Genomic DNA, 22,272 nt, shown 5'->3' on the forward strand with positions numbered 1-22,272 from the left:
TTACTTACGGGAAAACAGGTGTTTTTACATCTTGATAAAAGTTGAATGAAAGATATAGCATATTAAAATCAACCAACATTTTTGTGGCCATTGAATAAGCATTAAAAGTACTGAAAATTATATCTTCGGATTAATAAGCCATGTTTTGATTCAGAAATTTTCAAAGCGTAATTCTACCCAAATAGAATTATTTCCAAATAAAAATGCTCATCAAGGCAATCATAACTCAACAGCTATTTTCAAAATCTTTAAATTCTAAATTTTAAATCAGTCAGGAGTATTTTCTTTTATGTATAATTAATTTTGAACTATTTTCCAGTGCAAAATGATAATCTATATTGAATAAAAAATCAAGATGTACAACGGTTGGATCTCAGACAGAGAAGCTATTGAAAGTGAATGTGGTATAGAAAGTGTGTTAAATAATTTCTCCTCTGGTGTTGGTCGAGATGTCACTGTTTCAATTATCAAGAGTCTGGTTCACCAGAAAAGTGCTTCCAAAGAATTATTCAATTCTGAAAAGGACCTTGAGTGGACTATGGATGTCATTTGTTTTGGTTTAACAATGCCACTGACAGATATGGAACTTGAAACAATCAAGAATTGTGTTTATCTCTACTTAGACTGGTCTAGCGTTTTCTCTTCAAAACCGAAACCAGGCATTCCGTGCCAAATAGTGCGCAATAAAGAACACTATTTCGCACAAATGTTGAAACATCTTACAAACATGTTCATACCAAGAGAAAGCTCAACAACAAATTACCAGAATAATTTCTGTAGTCGTATTTTATCTGACATCAAAACTTTGGTCCAGGAAGGCAATATGGGAAAGTCATCATCAGAGGATGTCTTGCGATTCTATTTAGGAATATCAGGACGTTTACTCTCTCAGCCACCTATGAAAGGTGGACTAGCAGACATGCTTTGTGAACAGTTGATAAACTCTTTGATCACAGTTTGGTTACATGTTTCTTGTTATTATTTTCCATCGCCCACCCTCTGGTGTACATTACAAGAGGAATTCCAGACTTGGAGACACAACCATATCTTGATTTTACAATGGAATAAACTTACCTACGTTCTTACACGGAAAGTTTTAGCTATAATCTTTGGGCCTTCTTATCCACTACCTTCATTATACAAAAATGATCAAACTGAAGACATAAAATTACCTCTAAACATGTCAGATGATATTGTTGTTCAATGCTGGTTTCGTTTTCTTCACTGTATGGGAAATCCAGTAGACTTAACAAATAAAATCATCATCGCAAATACACCTAACTTTGCAATGTATGGTTTGGAACACAACCAAGATCCCGCATCACATCCCTCTTTGAAGAGCCTACCTCAGAGCTTTCTGAAAGCTATGCAAGGTGTTTCAGTACTGGTGAAAATGTTCCTTGGTGCCTCTATACAAGATACACGATCCACATCTATTCTTTCTCAATCATTTCGAGGTGATCGGAAATCAGCAACTCTTGGTCCAACAGAATCTCATATAGCTGCAGTGTTTGCAAACAAAGCTGCTACTGTACCTGGTAAGTGTTTTCAATTCAATATGATTGATTGATTTATTTATTTATCTTTCTCATAAAAGGTTCTTTTCTTTTTTATGAAAAGCTTTATTTCCCATTTCCTTTTTTTTAGATTAGAATTTTTTTAGTTTTACCTGAAATTTTGTTTAGGTGTTAGAAGAATAGCTGATCAATCCTCAGCAAAGACAGTCCGTGATGACAGCAACATCACGCCTAAAACAATGAATGCCATAGCTGCTGAATCCAACTGTATTCTTCACTTGTTTGGTGGTTGGTTGTTTGATGTATGTCTGTCAGGAGTTGAACTTTCCAAGGTATTGGCTTCTGTTGGTGTCATCAGCTGTGGAATTAAACCCCAATCGTATCACCTGAGTAGTGAAGATATTGAAGCCGGGAGAAGGTGAGTTTTGATTTTTAAAGTATATTTTTTAACTTAATTTTTTGCCTTAACTTTTCTATACTTCTTTAAAACAGCATCAAAAACAAATAACAAGCTATTTCTTTTTTATGCAAATTATAGCTTAGAAATGTATGGCTAACATCAAGAATGGCATCAAGATCATTTACATCATTTATTCTATAAACGTTATTCTATCTTACTTTAAATTTGAAAGTCTTAATTTAAGACTTTTTTGTCTTTTTTACAGCTTACCACCTGTTATTAAAAACGCGTTCGAACCAGGAAGAGCAGAAGCCTTCGGTACACTATGTCAAATATTTTGTCATGCTAATGTCAATGGACAAGCCATATTACCTGTCTATCTGTCAAGATTTTATTTGACACTTGCTGTTGGTCTCTGCTATGGAGAGGTATTGCTCCTCGTTTGTCTTTTATATAAAAAGCATAATTTTAAAACGAACGGCTGTTTAACTCCCCATTAATTCACTTAAGTATCTACAACAACATATATATTAACACTTGCTACTGATCTTTGCTATAGAAAGGTATTTTTCCTCTTTTATGTAAAACGTAAACATTTGTTTAACTTTCCTTTAAATGTTAGTATTTCAATTGCTTAAACAACTACCGGGTGACCAGAGTTTGGAGGGTAACTCCATATTTAAGTTAGTTAGTGGGTCGCCCGGTACATCTAATTAAGATCAATGAGCACTTGTTTACTATTATTTGGATTACTCATTCTTTATATTATGCCTAATACTTCTTAATCTTTAGCTGAAGCTCTTTCTTCATTTTAGACAAAAGCTGGACAGGTGCTTGGAGAGATTTTGTTGAATATTACAGATATTTTGAGAATTGATTTACATGGCGTTCAAGTTCTTATCCCAAACATTTTACAAGCTATTGAGCTCATCCTGCCGTCAAGTGATATTTCTCTCGGGTAATCAATTTATCAATAAAAATCTTCATTCTTGATATCGTGATTTATAATACTGTGTTAGTGATTTGTTATTTTTATCAAGCTTAAGTAGAAGAAAACAAACGCATCTTACTTTCTTGGTGCAATAAAAATGGTCTTAGAAGCATACTGGACTGTTTGTCTTTTAAAATATCTTTTTATAAATTCTCAAGCAACAAAATGTTAGTTTTGTCCAAAATACTTTTCGATTATAATATATGAATGAAATGATTAGCAAGCCTTTTTCAAAAGATATATGTTTCGCATAATACTTTTCTCCTACTCTTTAGGTATGACTTATCACTGGTCATGCTGCGACGCTCCTGCATTCACATTCTACTCTCAATGCTTTGTTTACCATTGCATTTTCTTCAGCTGCCAATTCAAGGTAGAATAACGTTTCATTGTTAAAAAAATGCCTTTCGTGTTTGAGAAAAAGGAAAGAAAAGCTGGGCCAGTGAAAGCGGTTGATCAAATATTCAAATTGTAAAGTTTGTAACGTTTTGTTGCAATTTTAGATCCTTATAACCTGTGATATAGTCAGGGGCTGAAGTTAGGCTATTGGACTCAACCTATACATTGAGTATGAACAATATTTTATTGCTGGAATTGACAGTTTGGACCCTTAGGATCATTTTAAGCCAGAGTGCCATTTTTCTAAGGTTGAGCATTTTTTCAATATGGCAGATTTTTCCAGACGGCGGATTTTTACAAAAATCCAAAAATTAGAAAAACTTAACTTCTTCAAATATTGGCATATTATATACTGTTGGAAAGAAAATTTCAAGCTGAACAACTTTTTTGCTGTGAAAAGCTGAAAATGTACTCAATGTGAGAAAAATGGAAAAAACTAAGACGTCATAATTTTCATTTTTTCCATTTTTCTTCAAAAAAACAAGCAAAAGACCAAAGATTCTTCAATTTATTCCAATTGAGGTAATATAGATTATATAGATTGTTGAATTTATTTTGTTTTCAGGTTTATGTAAAGAGAAAGTGACAGGGTGTGACAATACACACTCCTCCTCTCAAGTCACTTTCATCTCGTTGAAAGGAAGATTGACAGATTTGCTGAAGAAAGCACTTGAAGCAGAAACGGATTCAGAAAATACACAACTCTTGTTCGCAGGTAAGATTCCTAGTTAGTTTTTAAGGTCTAGAAAGTCCTTTCTATTTACTAGTTTATTTCATCACCATGTTATAGATGTTCGTTTCTGTCCCTATTGAATCGAAGTGAGATATATCATTATCTAGCTATTGAAACTTAGTAAAATTATACCTCTTATCGAGATGGTTCTGATGAATGTATTGAGGAGATGTACAGAGATATTCCCTTGAGGGTTTTTTTTCGAACACCTCGTTTCTCCTGATCAGCTTTAAGGCCGGTCTCTACTTTCACGCGAAATGGGCGACAGTTTTCTTCTTATCCTTTTTTGCCTGAATAAAAGATTACGTCATAAAAAAAGTTTCGCGCGAACAAAAAAGAAAGTTGACGGAAGTTCTGCTTTTTTCATACGTTACGTCAATTTCGACCAATGGAATAGACGATATCGGCTTAACGTGAAAACTCAGATTTGACCTCCGAAACTTGCCCACAAAGCATCGTGGGAAAAGTTTTCGCTCATGTCGCACGAAAGTGGAGACCGGCCTTTAGTTCTAAGGTATTCATTCCTGTTTTTGCAGGTGCCATGCTTTTGATGGAGGACACGATGATGGTCGAATCACGGAATGATGAATACCTCAAATCTCATCCAGCTTCGTCAACGCCCTGTATCCTCTTGGAAAATGTGGACGAGATTGGTAAAGGGAGTCCCAAACTCCTTCACATCGCAAAAACAGGACCTATCAAACATGCTTCAAGTAGTGAAAATATCAAGCAGAAAGGTGGCGATAAAAGCCCTAAATCAGATATTGGAAGATTGGGAAAGAAAACTGGTATGTATGTTAATTGATTTGCTCAACACCAAAAAATCGTATCTATTTAAGCATTATTTGTTGATAAGTAACCTTCACTTTTATAATCTTCTTTATAAAATCTGATAAATTTGATTCAAGGAAAGTAGACTTGAAAGATCTTTGAATGAGAACTTCTAATTCAGAAAATACAGTGTAGTAAATCAGAGGAATGTAAAGAGATGGAAAAACAGCTTCTCGAAAACAATGGAAAAACGGCTCGTCATATACCAGGTCTCTTGCCCTTAAGGGAGTTTATATCGAGTAAACAGGTTTCTTTTGTTGTCGCTATAAAAAATCTGCATAATTAGCGTGTTGTGGCAAAATTATTTTGTTTCAAGCCTGATTATGCGCAAACTTGTAGGGCCTATATTTTTGGGTACACCTCTCCTATATGAAAAGGTACCTATATCTTCCTGCGCAGAATTTCCTAGCGATTCTACTGATAGAACTGCATCATGACCGCACCATAATATGGAAAGCTAGAGCTAGAGCTCTTGACTTTACTCGACTTCTGACAGTTTCACAAGAACCAATTTAATATCATTGCGTTAAGAATTTCTTTTGCTATACTTAAAAATTGAACTAGTAATCGGCAAAAAAGGAAAAACAAATTTTCATTTTTATCGTCAAATCATGTAAAGTAAAACCGTCTGATTTGTATGGCGAGCCGTCTTTTCGACTTTTCAGGACTTTCATTTAATGACCTAATCAACGTTTTTTTTTACAATAGAATTTTGAATAGAAGTGATAGTTGAACTTTGAGTAATCAGAAAAGCTGTTTTTCCATCTCTTTACATTCCTCTGAGTAAATAGAATTTCTAAGGTTGTAGATAGCCATTTTATTTAACCAATGTTTCAGAAATTAATTTGTTCCTTTTAACGGTCTTTCTCTACTTCAGATACTCACACCACAAAAGGTATGTTTGTTTACATGACAAACTTTTTACGGCAAGGCTTGATGTTTACGGAGAAATGGAGAGGTGATCTTAATATCACTCTTGCAGCCTTGGAATGCATGTCGGGGATGGCAAATTATGACACTAGGTTTATCGGTATGTGGTTTTCTATTATGGCATTTCCTCTTTGTAAGGAATGTTAGGAATTTCTTTGTTAACTACTTTACTTTATGTGTTGTACGCTTTAACGATTTCTACTTGTTGCTTGCCTTGAGGCCCTATTGGGAGTGAGATTGTGAGACTGTATTTTTCATACTTTACTCAAGGAGAAGATAGGAAGAATCTACTCTGTACCAGAGTGTATCTCACGATTATCGTAGCGTAGTTCACTCTGTGCGCATTGTCTGTTTGATAAAAGTTTTTCCGTACGGAGACCTCTGCGATGAAGTATAATTTTGAAATAAAATGGCCGCCAAAGTACGACAATTGTAAACAAAGGGATGGGGTCCATTGAGGGTCACTTTCTAAGCATGTTTTGGCTGCTTTTTTAATGTTTTTGAGCCAAACTAAAGGCTGAAAAGTAACGAAAACACATTCAAAATTGTCTAACAGAAAATTATTTTCAAATTAATTTTTTCATGTAGTCCGCCAAAGAAAAACAAACATTTTAATTACAAAAGTTATGCCAACAAAACAAACTATAGCCACTCTACATAGATCGAATGCCGTAAAAGTAATACTGAATTTGAACATAAAAACATGCAGAGATACTGCTGAGTAGTATATTCTTTTGCAAAGAACTGAAGTTAAAACCACTTTAAAAACAAGATTCCAATCAAACAACTTCTCTCTCATGTTCGTGAACTCAAAGATCCAAAATGTAAACAAAAAACATTCGATTTGTGCAGAAAGAGTTATTTTGCAATAGAATGTCTTCATTAAGAGCTCTCTTTTATTCCAATTATTAAAAAATAAAGAAGTCAGTTTTGTTATGAAAACACTTTTTTTCGACATCTTCTATACTTTCTGACAACTCTGACGGCCATTTTGTCTTATCGCCTCCGATTACTCGCCAAACTCCAACAGCACTCCATCGTAGCGGTTGGTTTGAAAAATCTCAAACCAGAAAAGACAATGACAACAGACCCTCTACGGCAATGAATTTTGAAATTAGCCGTAGATATTGGGTTTGTGTACAGACAAGGAAGAATCTTGAGCTTCTGTTCTCGATGATTGTTTGCGTCAAATGTATCAAAAATTCCTTCTAATCAATTTTCTGGGTGAGGAAGGAATACAACTTTTCCTGTAATTCAAACTTCTCAGAAATAGCCCGGGAAATTGTGCGCTTCAACAGAACTTAAGATAAGATCAAAAAGCCATCTTTCCCTAAGGAAATGCAGGCAAAAACGGGTTTGTTTATCTCCAGAGACCAAACGCTCCACCGCAACAAAATAATGCGTGCGCATCTCTTCTGTGAATTATCGGAAAGATGTATTGACCATTCTACCACTAAGGTACATTTATTTTTCTTATAGATTTTCTCATTCTCATTGCTCTTTTATCTACACTTTTAGATGAGGATGCAGCTAAACGAACATTAACATGGATTTGTAATTATATTGAATTTCAAGCGAAGAAACCTCCACCTTCACATTCGAAAGATCTTCATTCGATTATTGTGGCTGCTTTTCAATGTGTTTATATCTGGCTAATCAATCATCCATGGCTTGTCGAAGATAAGGTTAAAAATTCAGTAATTTGAGATCAGAGTAGAAAGACTCAATCGAATCCCTCTTTAATAGGAACACGCTGTGTTATGCCTTATTCCGAACTTTTGTAAACAATACTACGATACAATGCTATACCTAAGCATTCAAGTTTAAGAGAGAATACTGGTTGGATATATTAAACACAACTTCATAAATATTTAATATGTGATTCGATATGAAAACGGATTTTGATTTGGAAAATTTGCTGACTTCTAATTTCAATTTCTTCATTCTTTAATATAGTATTGTTTGGATGCTGTGTTGGAAGTGATTGAACTTGGATTATCTGGTTCCAAATCGAAAGATAAGGTCTGTATATCTTTACTACCCTTGCTCCTGCTGAAGTTTTAATAATTGACCCTGTATGTATGTAATAGTTTATTTCAAGTTGACGAACAGGTAGCAACAAAGGCTAATAAAAGTCAACGCTACTTTACAATTTGTAAGGTGATTACAGTTGAGGCACAAGGGCCTCTAAACTATGGGACACATTTTTCAAAACTTTGAATGGGCGGGACTAAAATCCCAAAAAACTTCCTCAAACATGACTCATTTTTCTTTTTTACTTTCTTTTACGAAAAGAGGCACCTTTTCTCAACTTTTTGGTTTTTACGCCCCTTACCTGATATAGGGAAAATGAAAAAGATGCTCTATACAGTGACACATTCCCGTACCGTACGTTTAGCCGAAGTACCCCTCGCTGATCCTGAATTTAGATATAAATTAAGGAAACTTGCTGTTTGTGAAGGAACATTTAGATGTTTCTGTTGTTCTAACTGCAGCCGTCTATAAAACCGTAGGCAAGTAGAACTCACCAAGAAACGGAATTTGAATCTTTAAAATTTTCAAAAGAGGAACGGAACGGAAAATCCCGGTTTTGGTAAGGTGTTCGCTATAAAACTGTAGGCAAGTATAGGATTATAAAGAGCACGAATCTGTTAGAGGATAGATAGACAGAGTAATGGTTCATTAATCTTTACTGTGCTTTTCTTTCTCATTTTAGGTAGAGGATAAGGACAAGCCATCAATGAAAGGTTTGTATTTTCGTCGGAATCCTTTTTTATTACCAAAGAATCCAAATTCTAATAATTTATAATGTCTGAAAGATATTTTTGACTATAAGTGCCATTCTTTTAATTTTCATTTCTTTCTTATCCATCACAGCGGACAAAGAATTGAAATTGATATCATTTCGTGTTCGAGATGCGGCTGAATGTTTGTTATCCCTCCTCATGGAACAATTGGTGAGTCTGTTGTGATTTTTTGCACCTACCTTGGTGGGTGGAGGTCCTTTAAATCATGAAGGTATTAAAGAAATAGATGGAGAGAAAATGTCGCGGTAATGATCTAAATGGTCGTTCAGATCTTTTATAAATCTATTTAAAACGGCTTTCCTTTGATTTACCATCATCGGAAGCAAAAAACATCAATTTACAATTTTATAAGAACAGAAAGAGGCTGTTGCGTTGATTTTGAAAAACTTAATTTTACGAGAAATCCTTGTTAAAATAAGATTCGAAGTAGTTTCAGCTGTTGTAAAGATAAAAGAATGTATTAATTTCACAAGGACTTATTTTTGGGCCGACATTTTTTTAACATTGACAGTTTCATCACATTTTCTTTGAAAGTTTCCTGTCTTAAAATCTTCACGTGGGCAGCCGTTTTCATACTCTGACAAAATGATCTATACAAGGTTCCTAATCGTAACATGTAATTCTTTTTTAAATCCACTGATAGATTTATGGGCAGCTTCCCCTGGAACTTTGGGGGTAATGTGCTTATTATACGACGCTCTTCTCAATTTTTAATGACAAGCCTATTATATTTCAACGAGCTTTTTAAAAATGTAATGTCTTTTCATTCAGTTTCTATCATCTTAAATATTCCCACGAGTACACGCAAAATTAATCATCCTATTCCCAAAGCAACAAAACAACTGTTTGCTTCCGATGATATGTCAGAATAGAACAAAAGGCATTGACTCTCCATCTATTTTTATTACCTGCATGTTTAAATTAACTGTTGTTCCTTAGTCCGTCTGTTCGTCTGTTAACAGCCTTTCTCGGGATTGGCTCGTTAGTTTTTTCTGATTTTTTGCATAGTGATGCAAAATGATGATTCACAAAAAAGTGACAGAGCCCAATTTTCGAAAAAAGATTATTTGGGCCAATTTGGCCAAAAAGTGCCTAAAAATGGGGTTTTTTGGAGTTTGTGTGAAATTGCTTCACTTAGTTTTTTCTGATTTTATGCATAAAGATGTAGGGCAAGGTTCGTAGAAATCGGATTTCCTTCTTTGGGGAAATTTCCTTATGTCATTTTGAAGGAAAAAGAGCTGATTTTTTTGCACTTTGATGTAAAATGGTATTATTTAAAATCTGATGAAGCCCGATTTTCAAAAAAAAAATTTGGGCAAATTTGGGCCAAAAACTCCCTAAAATGAATGTTTTTTTTTACTTTGTGTGAAAGTTTTTTCTGATTTTTTGCATAAAGATAGAGGGCAAAAGGTACTCTAAAAAGTTGCTCAAGCAGTTTTTTTCGTAAAAATCGGATTTCTTTAATATTCATTCAAACTCTCGTTAAAAAACTTCTAAGTGGTACCGTCAACCTTGGCAAATCATCATTCAGAGTTTATGTAGTAGTCAGGATCCACTCTGATCTACTTGCTCTCTAGGGCTTTTAACATTAATTAAAGTTTAAAAGCTCGATTTTCCTAACGGAGTATTCTTTACTCACTGTCCAGGCTCCAATCAGCTAACCTTTCAGCAAGTTCTTTATGAAATTTTTACTTTGTTTCTTTTTTTTTGTAGGATCTGTTTCCGAATCCTTGTGGACCGTCAACAGTCTCCACCTTGATCGATGAAGAAGGTATACTACATCATTGTGGAAGCCCTGAAGGTAGAAAGGTATGTATATAAACATATGAAAATGTTTTGTAAGGGAGGGAAAAAAGAAACTTCCTCCTCGCTTTGATATTTTTTGATATTTATACTTGATGTTCTTTACTTATTTTTATTATTCAATTTCCGAGTTGATTTTTCAAAAATCAATTGATTTCCCCTTGTTTGTTTAAGAATAAACATTACAGTATTTATATTTAATTTTCAGTTTCTTCGAAAATGTGTCTTCATATATTTTCCCGACTTTTCTGCTGTTATAGTTCAAATACTTTGCGAGTGATGCGACATTGATTATTGGGTTATTGGAAGATTCGGTCACTCAACCCAAAGGTTTGTAACGAAAGAAAATCTACCAATTAAAATTGGTTCATTAATTAGTTTATACTTTGTTTGTTTGATATGCAAGAACTAATGAATTTTTCTTATCTCAAAAGAACCATATTTCCAAACCAACCCTTGAAGTGAAGTTTTCCCAGTCGTGAAGTATCGTTCAAAATACAAGGCGTTCTGACCAAATTTAAAAATGAATTTAGTTATATTAATTTCCATAAAATATCTTGCTCCCCATCTTCCAGATATCCCAGCTGGCACACAACGTTGTCTCAACGTTCATCTAACGTTATATGGACGTTGTGAACGTTAGATAAACGTCGAAAAAACGTTGTGTGCCAGCTGGGATATTTCTATTGATTGTTACGAATTGTCGCCTCAACAAGTGGTGTTCACAAATAAAATAATGGGTTGTTCCAGAAAATGTCTGTACAAGGGGGTGGAGGATATAATGTCCGGGGGGTGAAATTGCTCTGTTTGGGGGCGATTTTGCTCGCTTTGAGGGTTATTTTGAATGTCCAGGGGGTCAACTGATGCTTGTCCAGGGAGTCCGAGCTGCTGTCCGGAGGGTCAAAATTCACAATGCCCGGAGGCGGAGGTAAATTTTTAAAAAATGAAAAAATATCCATATTCAAATTTTTTTTTGAAAAGCCCAATTCTTTTATAGGAACCTCACCCTCAGTTATTGCGATCCTTCGTGGACCATCTGGAAAGAAAGCTTGTGCAATCAATCTTCAACAATTTCCCAGGAATAACCGGGTAGGTGCATGGAATTTTAGATGATATCCAGATGCTACAAATTTTTCTCAGACTAAGTGTGTTTTTTATTAAGAAGATTCGGGAATAGATTTCACTTTCAATACTTTGCATTTTGACGCAAATGGTCAAATTACGATTTCGACTAGTTTTTACTTTTTTCCGAAAAGCGTGTCGTTTGTTTTGTGAAAAGAAGAACTTGAATCTTGTACAAGGGACTACGTCGTACGTCAAGTTTACATGGAATCTTGTCCGTAAGGGGTTGATAGCCGAAGGGACCTTAATATGATTTCAATTTAAAGAGAAGTCTAGTTAAAAAAGTTTGAGTTGTAGTAGTAACCCCTATTATTTTATGTTCCTTCATTTTTGTCATAAAACTTTCTTAAATATTTAAATCTTTTCATACAGAGGGAGTTTGTGGAGAACTGCAAACGTTTAGCACCATTGCCTTCACCTGCGGAAAATATTCCAGATGCTGCGTCAGTCTCACAAATTCATTTCCCTTTGGAGGTTGACCGCGTGGAGAAAACTAGAACGTAAGTAACCAATAAATACTAAACGATTTTACAAAGCGTGGGGAGATTGGGTCAGAACGGATTGTCGTTTTCATTGACACCACCCGCCTAAGAGGGGGTTTATCTAAAGAATCCTGCATTACTAAAAATAGACAAAAAGAATGACAAATACCACCCCTAGCGATTCATTCCCCTTCGTTTAACTGCATATGGTTTAAAAGAACGAAAAATTACGCATGCATGTTACAATGCAGGATTCTTTAGAGGAACAGACTGTAATAAACTAGACCCACTCCCTTTATGGTGTTCAGTATTAGAAGTTTTATTTAATGGGCGATGTTTGTTCAAACTTACATATATACTTTTACTTTTAATCATTACTTTGTAGGGTTTCACAACAATTATACGATAGGTTCAAAAGTTTCTTTTTTGGAATTGCAGATAATCGCTCACTCTTTTTTTTCAGCGACTCGAGTATACCTGACTTGGGGAGTGTTTTGAATGAGCGACAAAAAGAAGAACTTTTGAACATTGAATACCTCATGCAGTTACAGGTAAAGTTATGATTTAAATTGAAGGATAGCAGGGTAGCTCTCATATTCAAGAACTTGTTAGCCCCTTCTTTCTGCAAGAGACTTACCATGTTCTTCCGAATCAGACTAACGGTCGGCCACCTGGTCCTTAGACTAGTAAACTAGTCGGTTATTACTTATAACCTTATAATAAAACTATCAATCAAATAATCTAAACACAAATTAAATATTCAGCGCGTGTGAGAGAAAAGGAAAATAACCGACTAGAAGCTACTTCAAACGCCTTTTTTTCTTCACCTAAAATCGTAAGGAGAGACATACAGATTTCTGTATGTCTGACCCGTGCGGGATTGCTTTTTTTTTTCTTTCTGTTTATTGCGTTTTTAGAAATGCCCATTTATTTATATGTTCCCATGTTCAATGTTACTATGAAATATCATTTAGTCAAAAAAGTTGGATGGATTCTCAAAAACCTAAAAAAAGTTGTAAAATTAAACAACGTTTTTTGAGGGAAGTAGCTTCTAGTCGTTGAAATTCAGAAAAGAGACGCAACTTCACCTCTTTGGTTCTTTTTATTTGGAGCTTGATTTTTTGTATATGGGTCTGTTTTCAACGACTAGTTTACTAGTCTACCTGGTCCTTAATATTATATACTGTAAATGGGGTCTTCAGGGGTATTTATTAAGGTGCTTAAGGTGCCATGCGATGAAACTCAAACAAAAGAAAATAAAGAAGAAGCCTTTGAAAATTCAAGTAAAATTTTGAAATTATTTATTTCTTGTTTAGGAAGAGGAAGAATCTCTTGCTTCAATCGAAGAGGAAAATGCTCGCAAACAACAAAAGAAGACACAACAACAACCTCCACAGTAAGTTATGTTTTGTTGAAATTTAGATTATCACCTTTCAAAAAACGGAAACTGCAATCGGGGCTATCGATCGTTTCTAGGAACTTTTGTTACACTTTATTTAAAGCTCTTCTTCCGATACAATTTAGAACTAAACTAAAATCTCTGACATTTTCAATGAGCCTAACAGGAAAAGATTTATGTCTGGGAATCGTGTCGTCGTTATTGTTGGAAACCTCCATATCAAACTACAAAAAAGTTATCTAAAGTTAGGCCAAACGTGTCATGTGCAAAGTATGGTAAAAAAAATTCAGGACGTATTTACTCTTCACTTTGGTCGTATGGTTTAATCAAATATTATTCTTTTAGATTATCAACCAGAAACGAAGCAACGCGTTTATTCTTATCGCACCTTGGACTTTTGACACCTGAAAATCTACAGGTAGCTAACCCTTTTCATTCAGAAATTCTTCGAAAAAGAGTTTTACCTTTGAATTTAATATTCTTATACTCTACTTTTATTTGACGAGAAAACTTGTGTGTTCACAGACCACTTTGACTTGAGTTTCATTAAAAAGTAAACTATTTTCGTAATTTCATATAATTTCAGATTAAATTTACGGTTTATCAATCGATTCGAAGTGATGGCTTCACTAATGGAAACCTTCAGTTATAGTCCAATGTGGAAAACAGAAAGAAAGCTAGCTTGATACAGACAAGACTAAAATATTTAAGTTACTCAGTTGACTTTAGAGTGAAGTGGTAGTAAATTGATTTGGTTGAAGGTAAGGCATCTGAAAGGCAGAAGAAGGCTGTTTCGCTTTTCCTTCAAGAAAGAGAAGGATTTCGATTGTAAATCAGTGGAAATAAGAGGTATGTTAAGAAGAATTTTTCTCTTGTTTCTACTTCAGAATTATTCCAATTGTAGAGTCTATCTCTTCCTTTTTCAGTTCGAGCAAGAACACCAAACTCAAGGTCTGGTCGCTCTCAAGTCACTGGATGACGATTTAGAAACGTCCCTCAATTCACTAGATGCATTTCCCACACGAACGTTCGACACACTTCTTATCTTCTTTGTGAAGAAAGGCCAAGATAGAGCTAAAGACATCACCAATAATGAGGTTACCTTTCCTTATTCATTCAATTTCCTTACGTAGAAGGACACACGAAATTAAATCTACGCTAGATTTTAAAAATCAGATTTTCAGTGTAAAATGCTCTGTTGATATTTCCTTTGGCATTTACAAGGCAATTCTTTTTTAATTAAAATATTTTTGGCTAGTTCGAGAAATCAAGTCCCCGCTACTTTTTTCAGAATGCTGATGCGAAAGTATATCCAGAAAACTCGGATTTTTTTGGCTCATGAAATAAAAACTCGCGAAAACTAATCCAATTAAAGTATTTACCCCTCCCCACAGGACCAAAAAGTCACTCTTTCACGCAAAACAAAAAACTAAAACTAAAAAAAAAACGGGGAAATTTGCACACATGTTTGTAAAAGTAAACGCGAAGAAAAAAATCATTACACATTCACCTGGGGGTCATTAAAAGTTTTCCTGTTTTCTCTATTCCTCGTTATGAAGGAGGATTATCATATTGCAAGAGGTGTGACTTTTGTCTTCTTATCTTTCATCTTCCGTCTTTTCATTTCTGCAGATTCCGACCCTGGATAACCACTTGTTCACAGAGTTCCTTCATTCCTTGGGTTGGCCAGTGGAGACTTCAGAACACAACGGCTGGAATGGTGACCTTACAACTAGTTGGAAAACAAAAGATAAATTGACTGGTAATTATTTGCGTTTTATTTTTCTCTTTTAGAAGATAGGGAAATACCTCCAAAATAAACATGTAATCACCCCCTGATGTAGTAAAGGTTATCAGCGTTCATTTATCATGTTTTAATCTTCATATACTTAATTCTTGTTACTTGAACAAGCACGAGAAACGCAACGGTGCCTGATGCCGTCTGATGCCGCTGCCCTTTTTGCTTTACACTCCTCTTCTCTTCTCTCTTCTAGAAGAACAACAGCAATATTCGATGAAGAAAATGTTCTATTATTCAGACCTAACAACTGAACTCGCCATTCATGTACCTGCATTGAACCTTCAAAAGGTATTTCTATCTCAATGAAGGTCCTATTACTCTTGTTGTTACTGCAAACCATTGAGTTTCAAGCCCGAAGGGCTAGAGGTCAATCTCTAACCTTTCTCAGGCAAGAAAAATTGAAGCCTTAAAATATGCGCCGTATTTTTGATGACGGATTGAATCTAGCAATTCCTTTGTTTTCGAGTGATATATTTTTCGAAATTAAGCGGTAAATTTTAGTTTCAATCTGTCATTTGTGTAAAAACCAGGCGGGTCGCTCAAGGCCGCGCAACTTTGGTAGGATTTGTTGGCTTCAAATCCTACCAAAGAGATTGACCTCTAGCCCTTCGGGCTTGAAACTCAATGCTGCAAACGACGGTGATCTCCTTTTTGATCATTTAAAAGCCCCAAAATGAACAACGGCTTTTCACTAACCGTCTTGGTCTATGTAGCTGTCGTCAGAAAAGAGAAATTACAGTCATTCAAAATACTATTTCCTCTTTCAGTTGAAAAAGAAAGAAAGGAGTAGTTCTACCTCCTCATCCACTTCAACGACACCTAAAAAACATAACACATCTTCTACGCCAACAACACCAACCACAAACATATCCAGTGAACCGATGATGACGTCATCAGTGGAATCATCACCGCAAGAAGATGGCGTTGACGGAAGACATCATGGCCACCACCATCACCGAACTTCCTCTACTGGTACGTTAAAAATTACGTCATTAACAACCGCTACTTCGTTTCGAAATGATTACCACAAAATGAAATAAAAAAGAGAAGAAACTAAGTTAGGAATGAGTTGTCATAACAATATTTTAAAAACTGCTTCAATAGAATTTCAGTTTTCTAGACAGGCATTTTCATCATTTAACTTCAACTTTAAACTCAATTAACAAATAGTTCCATGTTTTTAAAATATTGCTAAGGTTAAAATCAGACTACATAAGAGTTGAACCGGGAATGAAAGCTTTTATCAATGAATTCAAAAACTTTCGAAATGGAAAAGCGATCTTTATTTTTGGGCTTAATTTTTCAAAAGACCAGGGGTAAAACTCATCAAAAAACATCCATATAAAAACATCGATGATTATACCCCTGGAATAGAGACCCCCCCCCCAAAAAAAAATAGATAAAAGGGTGTCCCGCTGTTAAATCAATGAAAAACACGTCGATAAAACTCAAACATTGAAAATCAATCAATTTTATTTTCATACTACAACAGAACGAAAACTACGCAAACAGACGACTGTCGAACACCCTATATTACACGATGTCCGTCACCGTATACATAGCTCACAATCGGAGACCAAAATCGTTGTTGCTTGGCTACAAAATTTCAACGATCACCAACATTTCCCTGCTAGAGATCTCGTAGAATTGAACGCTCCGCAAGAAGCGTCTTATTCGACCGGTTATATTCCTACTGGTCGTGTTCCGGAGCGTGAAATCGTTATCATTTATATCCATCCGCTGAAAACGGGTCTGTTCCGTATCATGGTGGCTACCGTTTTCGGGTGAGTGAGTGAATTGTACTAAATAAAATAGTATTTGTTTTAGTCTCAAATTAGTAAAAGGCCTAGAAGAAACCTTGGTGTAATTTGGTTGCATTGTTAAGAAAATGATGCAGAATTAGATGCATCTTTCCTCAAAACTTTCTTGAGATTCAATAACACATATTTTCAACTTTTCTAGCTCTTCCATCGGAGGGCCTCTGGTGGATGGAATGGTATGTAGTCGACGGGTTCTCGGTTCAATGGTCCGCTCAACTGCAATCAATATTTGTCGCCGAAGAAGATTGGAAATAGACAGGTAATGTTCTAGCTAGCTCCTTATATTCGCAAGTTGTTTTATGATAGAAAATTGGCTACTTTATAATTAAGAGATGCTGTGTTTGTTCTAGATTTATGTATTTCATTCAGTCGAAGATTCTATGTAGAATGGGTTTATTACAGGCAAGACACACCGGATACGGTTGGTGCGGCGGTCAGATTTTCTGAAAAAAATCGATCGAATTCATCCCCTCGTTGTTAAAATGGCTTGTTTCTTTTGTTTGCTGTATTAAATTTAAAAGCTTCAGTCGTTGCTGGAATTCTTTTCATCTGTACTTAATAAGTATGTGAGCTAGGTACCAGAGTAGTTATTTACAATCCATTTGTCTTTCACAGTTACTCACCACCTCACGTTTGTCGGAAGATTCGCATCCAAGAAATGATTCGAAAGCATACTATCAAACAGACAGTTCCAGAGTTTTACGCAAGCCTTTTACAGGAGTGAATGAATAGAGAAACCAAGTAGATATTGATTTGGAAAAATCTCACCGAGTAGCGAATGAATTGTTCAATGAGTTCCCTAAAAATTGGATACATTTGTTTTCAATATCTCATCAATTGACATTGCAGGAGTAAGCAATATAGTTCACTAGTTCACTAGTGCAGTGGAATTTCTTTAACTCGAATATCTCCTTAACTCGAACAAGTTTTATGGTCCCTTCAGTTAACACTGCCTTATAAACCTTACTTCGTTACTGAAAATTTCCTTAACTCGAACAAATTTGTTCGAGTTAAAGAGACTCCACTGTAATATATCGTCGAGAGCGACCGGTCGGTTTGATCGTATGAAAATGGAACGAAGCAATATTTAACAATCTATTTTGCGAGGTATTAATGGCATTTGTTATACGCGAATCTAGGTAGAACTCATTCTATTGAGAACGATCATTTTAAAGAGGACGAGATACACTAATTGACAGCAGACATAACATATCAGTCACTTATAATGATCGGATATATTATAAACGTCAAACATCACTGATTTATTTTCACGCATTTTTTAGAAAAGGGAAGTTCACATGTTAGTGTTGATTTCGCGTGTATGTCACTTTACATTCAAATGATCGATGGGTCCCATTTCCTGCCCTTCACTCGAACTCATACCTCTTCTCGTTTGTGGTTGCTCCTTTTTGGACCTACCTCCAGGTACCCCGGTGGAGGTTCTATAAATTAACCTATGTCCGTTCGTCTGTTCGTTCGTCTGTTCGTCCGTCCGTCTGTTACCAGCTTTTCTCAGGATTGGCTCATTATTTTTTTTTTGATTTTTTGCACAATGATGCAAAATCGCAATGCCCAGAACGTAACGGAGCCCGATTTTTGAGAAAAATTTTATTTGGGCAAATTTGGGCCAAAAACTACCTAAAAATAAGGTTTTTTGGACTTTGTGCAAAATCCTGTCATTACTTTTTTCTGATTTTTTGTACAAAGATGGAGGGCAAGATTCTCTAAAGAATGGCTGAAGTGGTTTTTCCCGGAAAATTCTTATTCGCCTTAAAAAACGGATTTTCGTATTTTTGGGGAAATTCCCTCTAACCAAATAAGAAAATATAGCTTTTCTCAATGTTGACTCGTTATTTTTTTCTGATTTTTTGCACAACGATGCAAAATGGCAATGCCTAAAATGTGTCGGAGCCCGATTTTCGAAAAAAAATATATTTGGGCAAATTTGGGCCAAAAACTGCCTAAAAATAGGGTTTTTTAGACTTTGTGCAAAATCCTGTCATTACTTTTTTCTGATTTTTTGTACAAAGATGGAGGGCAAGATTCTCTAAAGAATGGCTGAAGTGGTTTTTTTCCCGGAAAATTCTTATTCGCCTTAAAAACGGATTTTCGTATTTTGGGGAAATTCCCTTTAACCAAATAAGAAAATATAGCTTTTCTCAAAGTTAACTCATTATTTTTTTGTGATTTTTTGCACAATGATGCAAAATGGCAATGCCTAAAATGTGACGGAGCCCGATTTTCGAAAAAAAATCTATTTGGGCAAATTTGGGCCAAAAACTGCCTAAAAATAGGGTTTTTTGGACTTTGTGCAAAATCCTGTCATTACTTTTTTCTGATTTTTTGTACAAAGATGGAGGGCAAGATTCTCTAAAGAATGGCTGAAGTGGTTTTTCCCGGAAAATTCTTATTCGCCTTAAAAAACGGATTTTCGTATTTTGGGGAAATTCCCTTTAACCAAATAAGAAAATATAGCTTTTCTCAAAGTTAACTCATTATTTTTTTGTGATTTTTTGCACAATGATGCAAAATGGCAATGCCTAAAATGTGACGGAGCCCGATTTTCGAAAAAAAATCTATTTGGGCAAATTTGGGCCAAAAACTGCCTAAAAATAGGGTTTTTTGGACTTTGTGCAAAATCCTGTCATTACTTTTTTCTGATTTTTTGTACAAAGATGGAGGGCAAGATTCTTCAAAGAATGGCTGAAGTGGTTTTTCCCGGAAAATTCTTATTCGCCTTAAAAGATGGATTTTCGTATTTTGGGGAAATTCCCTTTAACCAAATAAGAAAATTTAGCTTTTCTCAATGTTGACTCATAATTTTTTTCTGATTTTTTGCACAATGATGCAAAATGGCATTGCCCAAAATGTGAAGGAGCCAGATTTTTAAGGAAAATTTTTTTTGGGCAAATTTGGGCCAAAAACAGCTTAAAAGGTTTTTTGGGCCTGAATGGTTTAAGTGATTTTCGTATTTGGGGAAATTCCTTTTTACCATTTTACATTATTCAACACAGCTTTATTTTTCCATTCTGAATTTTTGTACAATTATTGTCACTTTTTTCTTATTTTCATCTGATGTTAATCATTAGGTAGGTCCATTCAGCATGTTGCTTGTTCAGATTTTTTCCTACACTGGTTTTTTCATAAGAGTCATTAAATTTTTGTCGAGGCTTCTTTTACTGTTTGTTCTTGTCATGTTCTTAATTATAGGATTGAAATAGGGTTGTATTTTACTTAATCTTAATATCTAATTTTCACTAGGCTCTAATTGTTCTTATGTTGGCGTTTTTAGCTTTCAGCATTCTCCTTAAGGGCTCTGACCATAGTGAAATTTTTAATTTTTGCCACGTTAAAAAATATAAATTAGTCTACTTGACGTTCCGAAAAATTTAAAACAGTTCAATTCTTGCGAACAGTTTGAAAAATCTTCGAAACAAAAAGGTTAATTACCCATTAAAACTTAGCACTTTTTTTAGAAGAAGGTAATGCAAGATATTATCAACGTCTTTTTAAAGTTCATAACGTTATTTTTGCAATTAAATTCTTAATTACTCTTAAAGGAATTTGATTAAAAAGCAATTTAAAAGGCAATTCTTTGTTAAAAGTGTTAAAGAACCTAAAACACAACTTTTATGTTCAAATACTAAAATCAATTTTCAAATATTATGGTCAGAGCCCTTAAAAAAAGTTTATCCTGTGTATGGAGCGGACCAGGCCAGAACATTGCCCTTTGATAACCCAATCCAAATAAGCCAGTGAAAACCAGTTAAAATGGTATATCAGGCCACCATTTTCAAGTTAAAATGGTGGCCACCATTTTCAATGAAATGAATGGGAAAAATCTGAATTTTGTATGGCGTAAGGAAGTTTTTTTAGAAAAATTTTTCTCACTTACTCGACGATGTGGGATAAACACTGTAAATAGCTTGAATTATTACTTTAGTTTTGTTTTATAAAGAATTTTATATTTTGTATCATATGCTGTCGCAAGTCATAATTTTTCATTTAATTTCCTCTTAAAATTTGTAGCAAGAAAATGAAAAAAAATGATTAACACATTAATATACTTTATTTTGTGCTGTCGCAGAATTTCCTTTGTTACTTTGCATCAAAGCTTTGATGAGCTTATCTCCAGGTATAGTGCTAGGTGATTTATTTGAATATCGGTTATAATCCAAACCTCGCAATTCCTCTTTAATTTAGGTGTACGAAGCATATATTCACACATTCATGCTGCTATTTGTTAATGTTACGTCCTATTTTTACAAAAACAGCCCGCATCTATTACGATGTAGTAGCTCAAAATTTTAAAGGTACGGTTTGAGATTTTAGCTTGTGAAATCTTTTCAGTCCTCAGTAACACCAAATCGTAAAACCGTCGTAGAAAAAAAATGCCCAACTAATTTCAATATTTTTTGCCTCGAGTTTTTTCATATATATGGATGTAAGTAACGGTAATGAAAGATTTGTTAGTTCCGCCTTTTTTTAGAAGCATAACGACGTCACCAGACTTAAAAGTAGATAGAGAGGAAAGGATTATTTCCAAGGGGATTGTCACGAGTAGCGATGACGTCATTATTGGATGGGCGGAAAAGAGGAAAGGAGGCGTTTTTGCGAAATCGCGCTTGAAGAAGTCTCCGAAAAACAACATTGGCGCCCAGTCTTCCTTCAAAATTTCTGAAAATGGGAGATGGTTTGAGTTGTTTTGGTGAGCAGCTGGCTTGTAATTTTGTGGGATTCTGTTAGACTTCTTTGCCATATAGATGAATTTCAAACATCGAATCAAGAGTAAATGACCTTTATCCATGACTCTCTTTTGACAAAATTAACTTCCTTTTCCCCCAAATATCAGAATTTCATAGCATATAAGAAGTATCTTTTTTATTCCCATTCCAGTAAAAGGTTTGTTTTTGTATGACTTTTCTGGGTTCAAAGACGTTTGGTCGCCAACTAGACTGGTCGCCAACTGGGCAGGGGACTCTATATAAAAAACAAACAAAAACACTACGCTCTGCACAAGTGAGGGGTAACTGCTAATTAGTAGAATTTTCTAGTCATAATTTGTTCAGAATATGATTGTGTTGAAAATTTTGTGCTTTTGACCATCTCTTCTCATTTGATCGATTAGTTGATATACTGTAAGTTTTTGTTCTGTTGATAATTTCTTGTTCTACCTGTCTCCCTTTTTTGCCAGCCAGTCTGGAAAACAAGACATACAGTATACGCCAGCAGATATA

General features: G+C 34.9%; 1 protein-coding gene across 1 annotated transcript; it reads left to right on the forward strand.

Moving 5' to 3' along the window:
* The first annotated feature begins 317 nt into the window (after nucleotides 1–317).
* On the forward strand, nucleotides 318–17,839 carry LOC136811337 (ral GTPase-activating protein subunit beta-like). The gene is made up of 26 exons (XM_067067952.1): nucleotides 318–1,538; nucleotides 1,686–1,935; nucleotides 2,183–2,345; nucleotides 2,733–2,875; nucleotides 3,184–3,281; nucleotides 3,873–4,022; nucleotides 4,577–4,828; nucleotides 5,749–5,901; nucleotides 7,320–7,486; nucleotides 7,758–7,823; nucleotides 8,518–8,548; nucleotides 8,679–8,758; nucleotides 10,322–10,417; nucleotides 10,672–10,741; nucleotides 11,409–11,500; nucleotides 11,906–12,033; nucleotides 12,479–12,566; nucleotides 13,332–13,411; nucleotides 13,760–13,832; nucleotides 14,341–14,511; nucleotides 15,047–15,176; nucleotides 15,409–15,503; nucleotides 15,983–16,187; nucleotides 16,708–16,999; nucleotides 17,178–17,294; nucleotides 17,651–17,839. Exons 1-26 carry the CDS (start codon nucleotides 356–358, stop codon nucleotides 17,757–17,759), a joined length of 4,482 nt encoding a protein of 1,493 aa, XP_066924053.1. The 5' UTR covers nucleotides 318–355; the 3' UTR covers nucleotides 17,760–17,839.
* Nucleotides 17,840–22,272: the final 4,433 nt, after the last annotated feature.

This window comes from Clytia hemisphaerica, unplaced genomic scaffold, assembly GCF_902728285.1.
Source record: "Clytia hemisphaerica strain Z4C2 unplaced genomic scaffold, Clytia hemisphaerica genome assembly, whole genome shotgun sequence".
NCBI classification, from domain to species: Eukaryota; Metazoa; Cnidaria; class Hydrozoa; order Leptothecata; family Clytiidae; genus Clytia; species Clytia hemisphaerica.

Coding starts and splice junctions, on each gene's coding strand:
- LOC136811337 (XM_067067952.1), top strand. CDS start 356: ATGTACAACGGTTGGATCTCAGACAGAGAAGCTATTGAAAGTGAATGT. Junction 4,023..4,576: donor TACACAACTCTTGTTCGCAG/GTAAGATTCCTA, acceptor CTGTTTTTGCAG/GTGCCATGCTTTTGATGGAG. Junction 7,824..8,517: donor GTTCCAAATCGAAAGATAAG/GTCTGTATATCT, acceptor TTCTCATTTTAG/GTAGAGGATAAGGACAAGCC.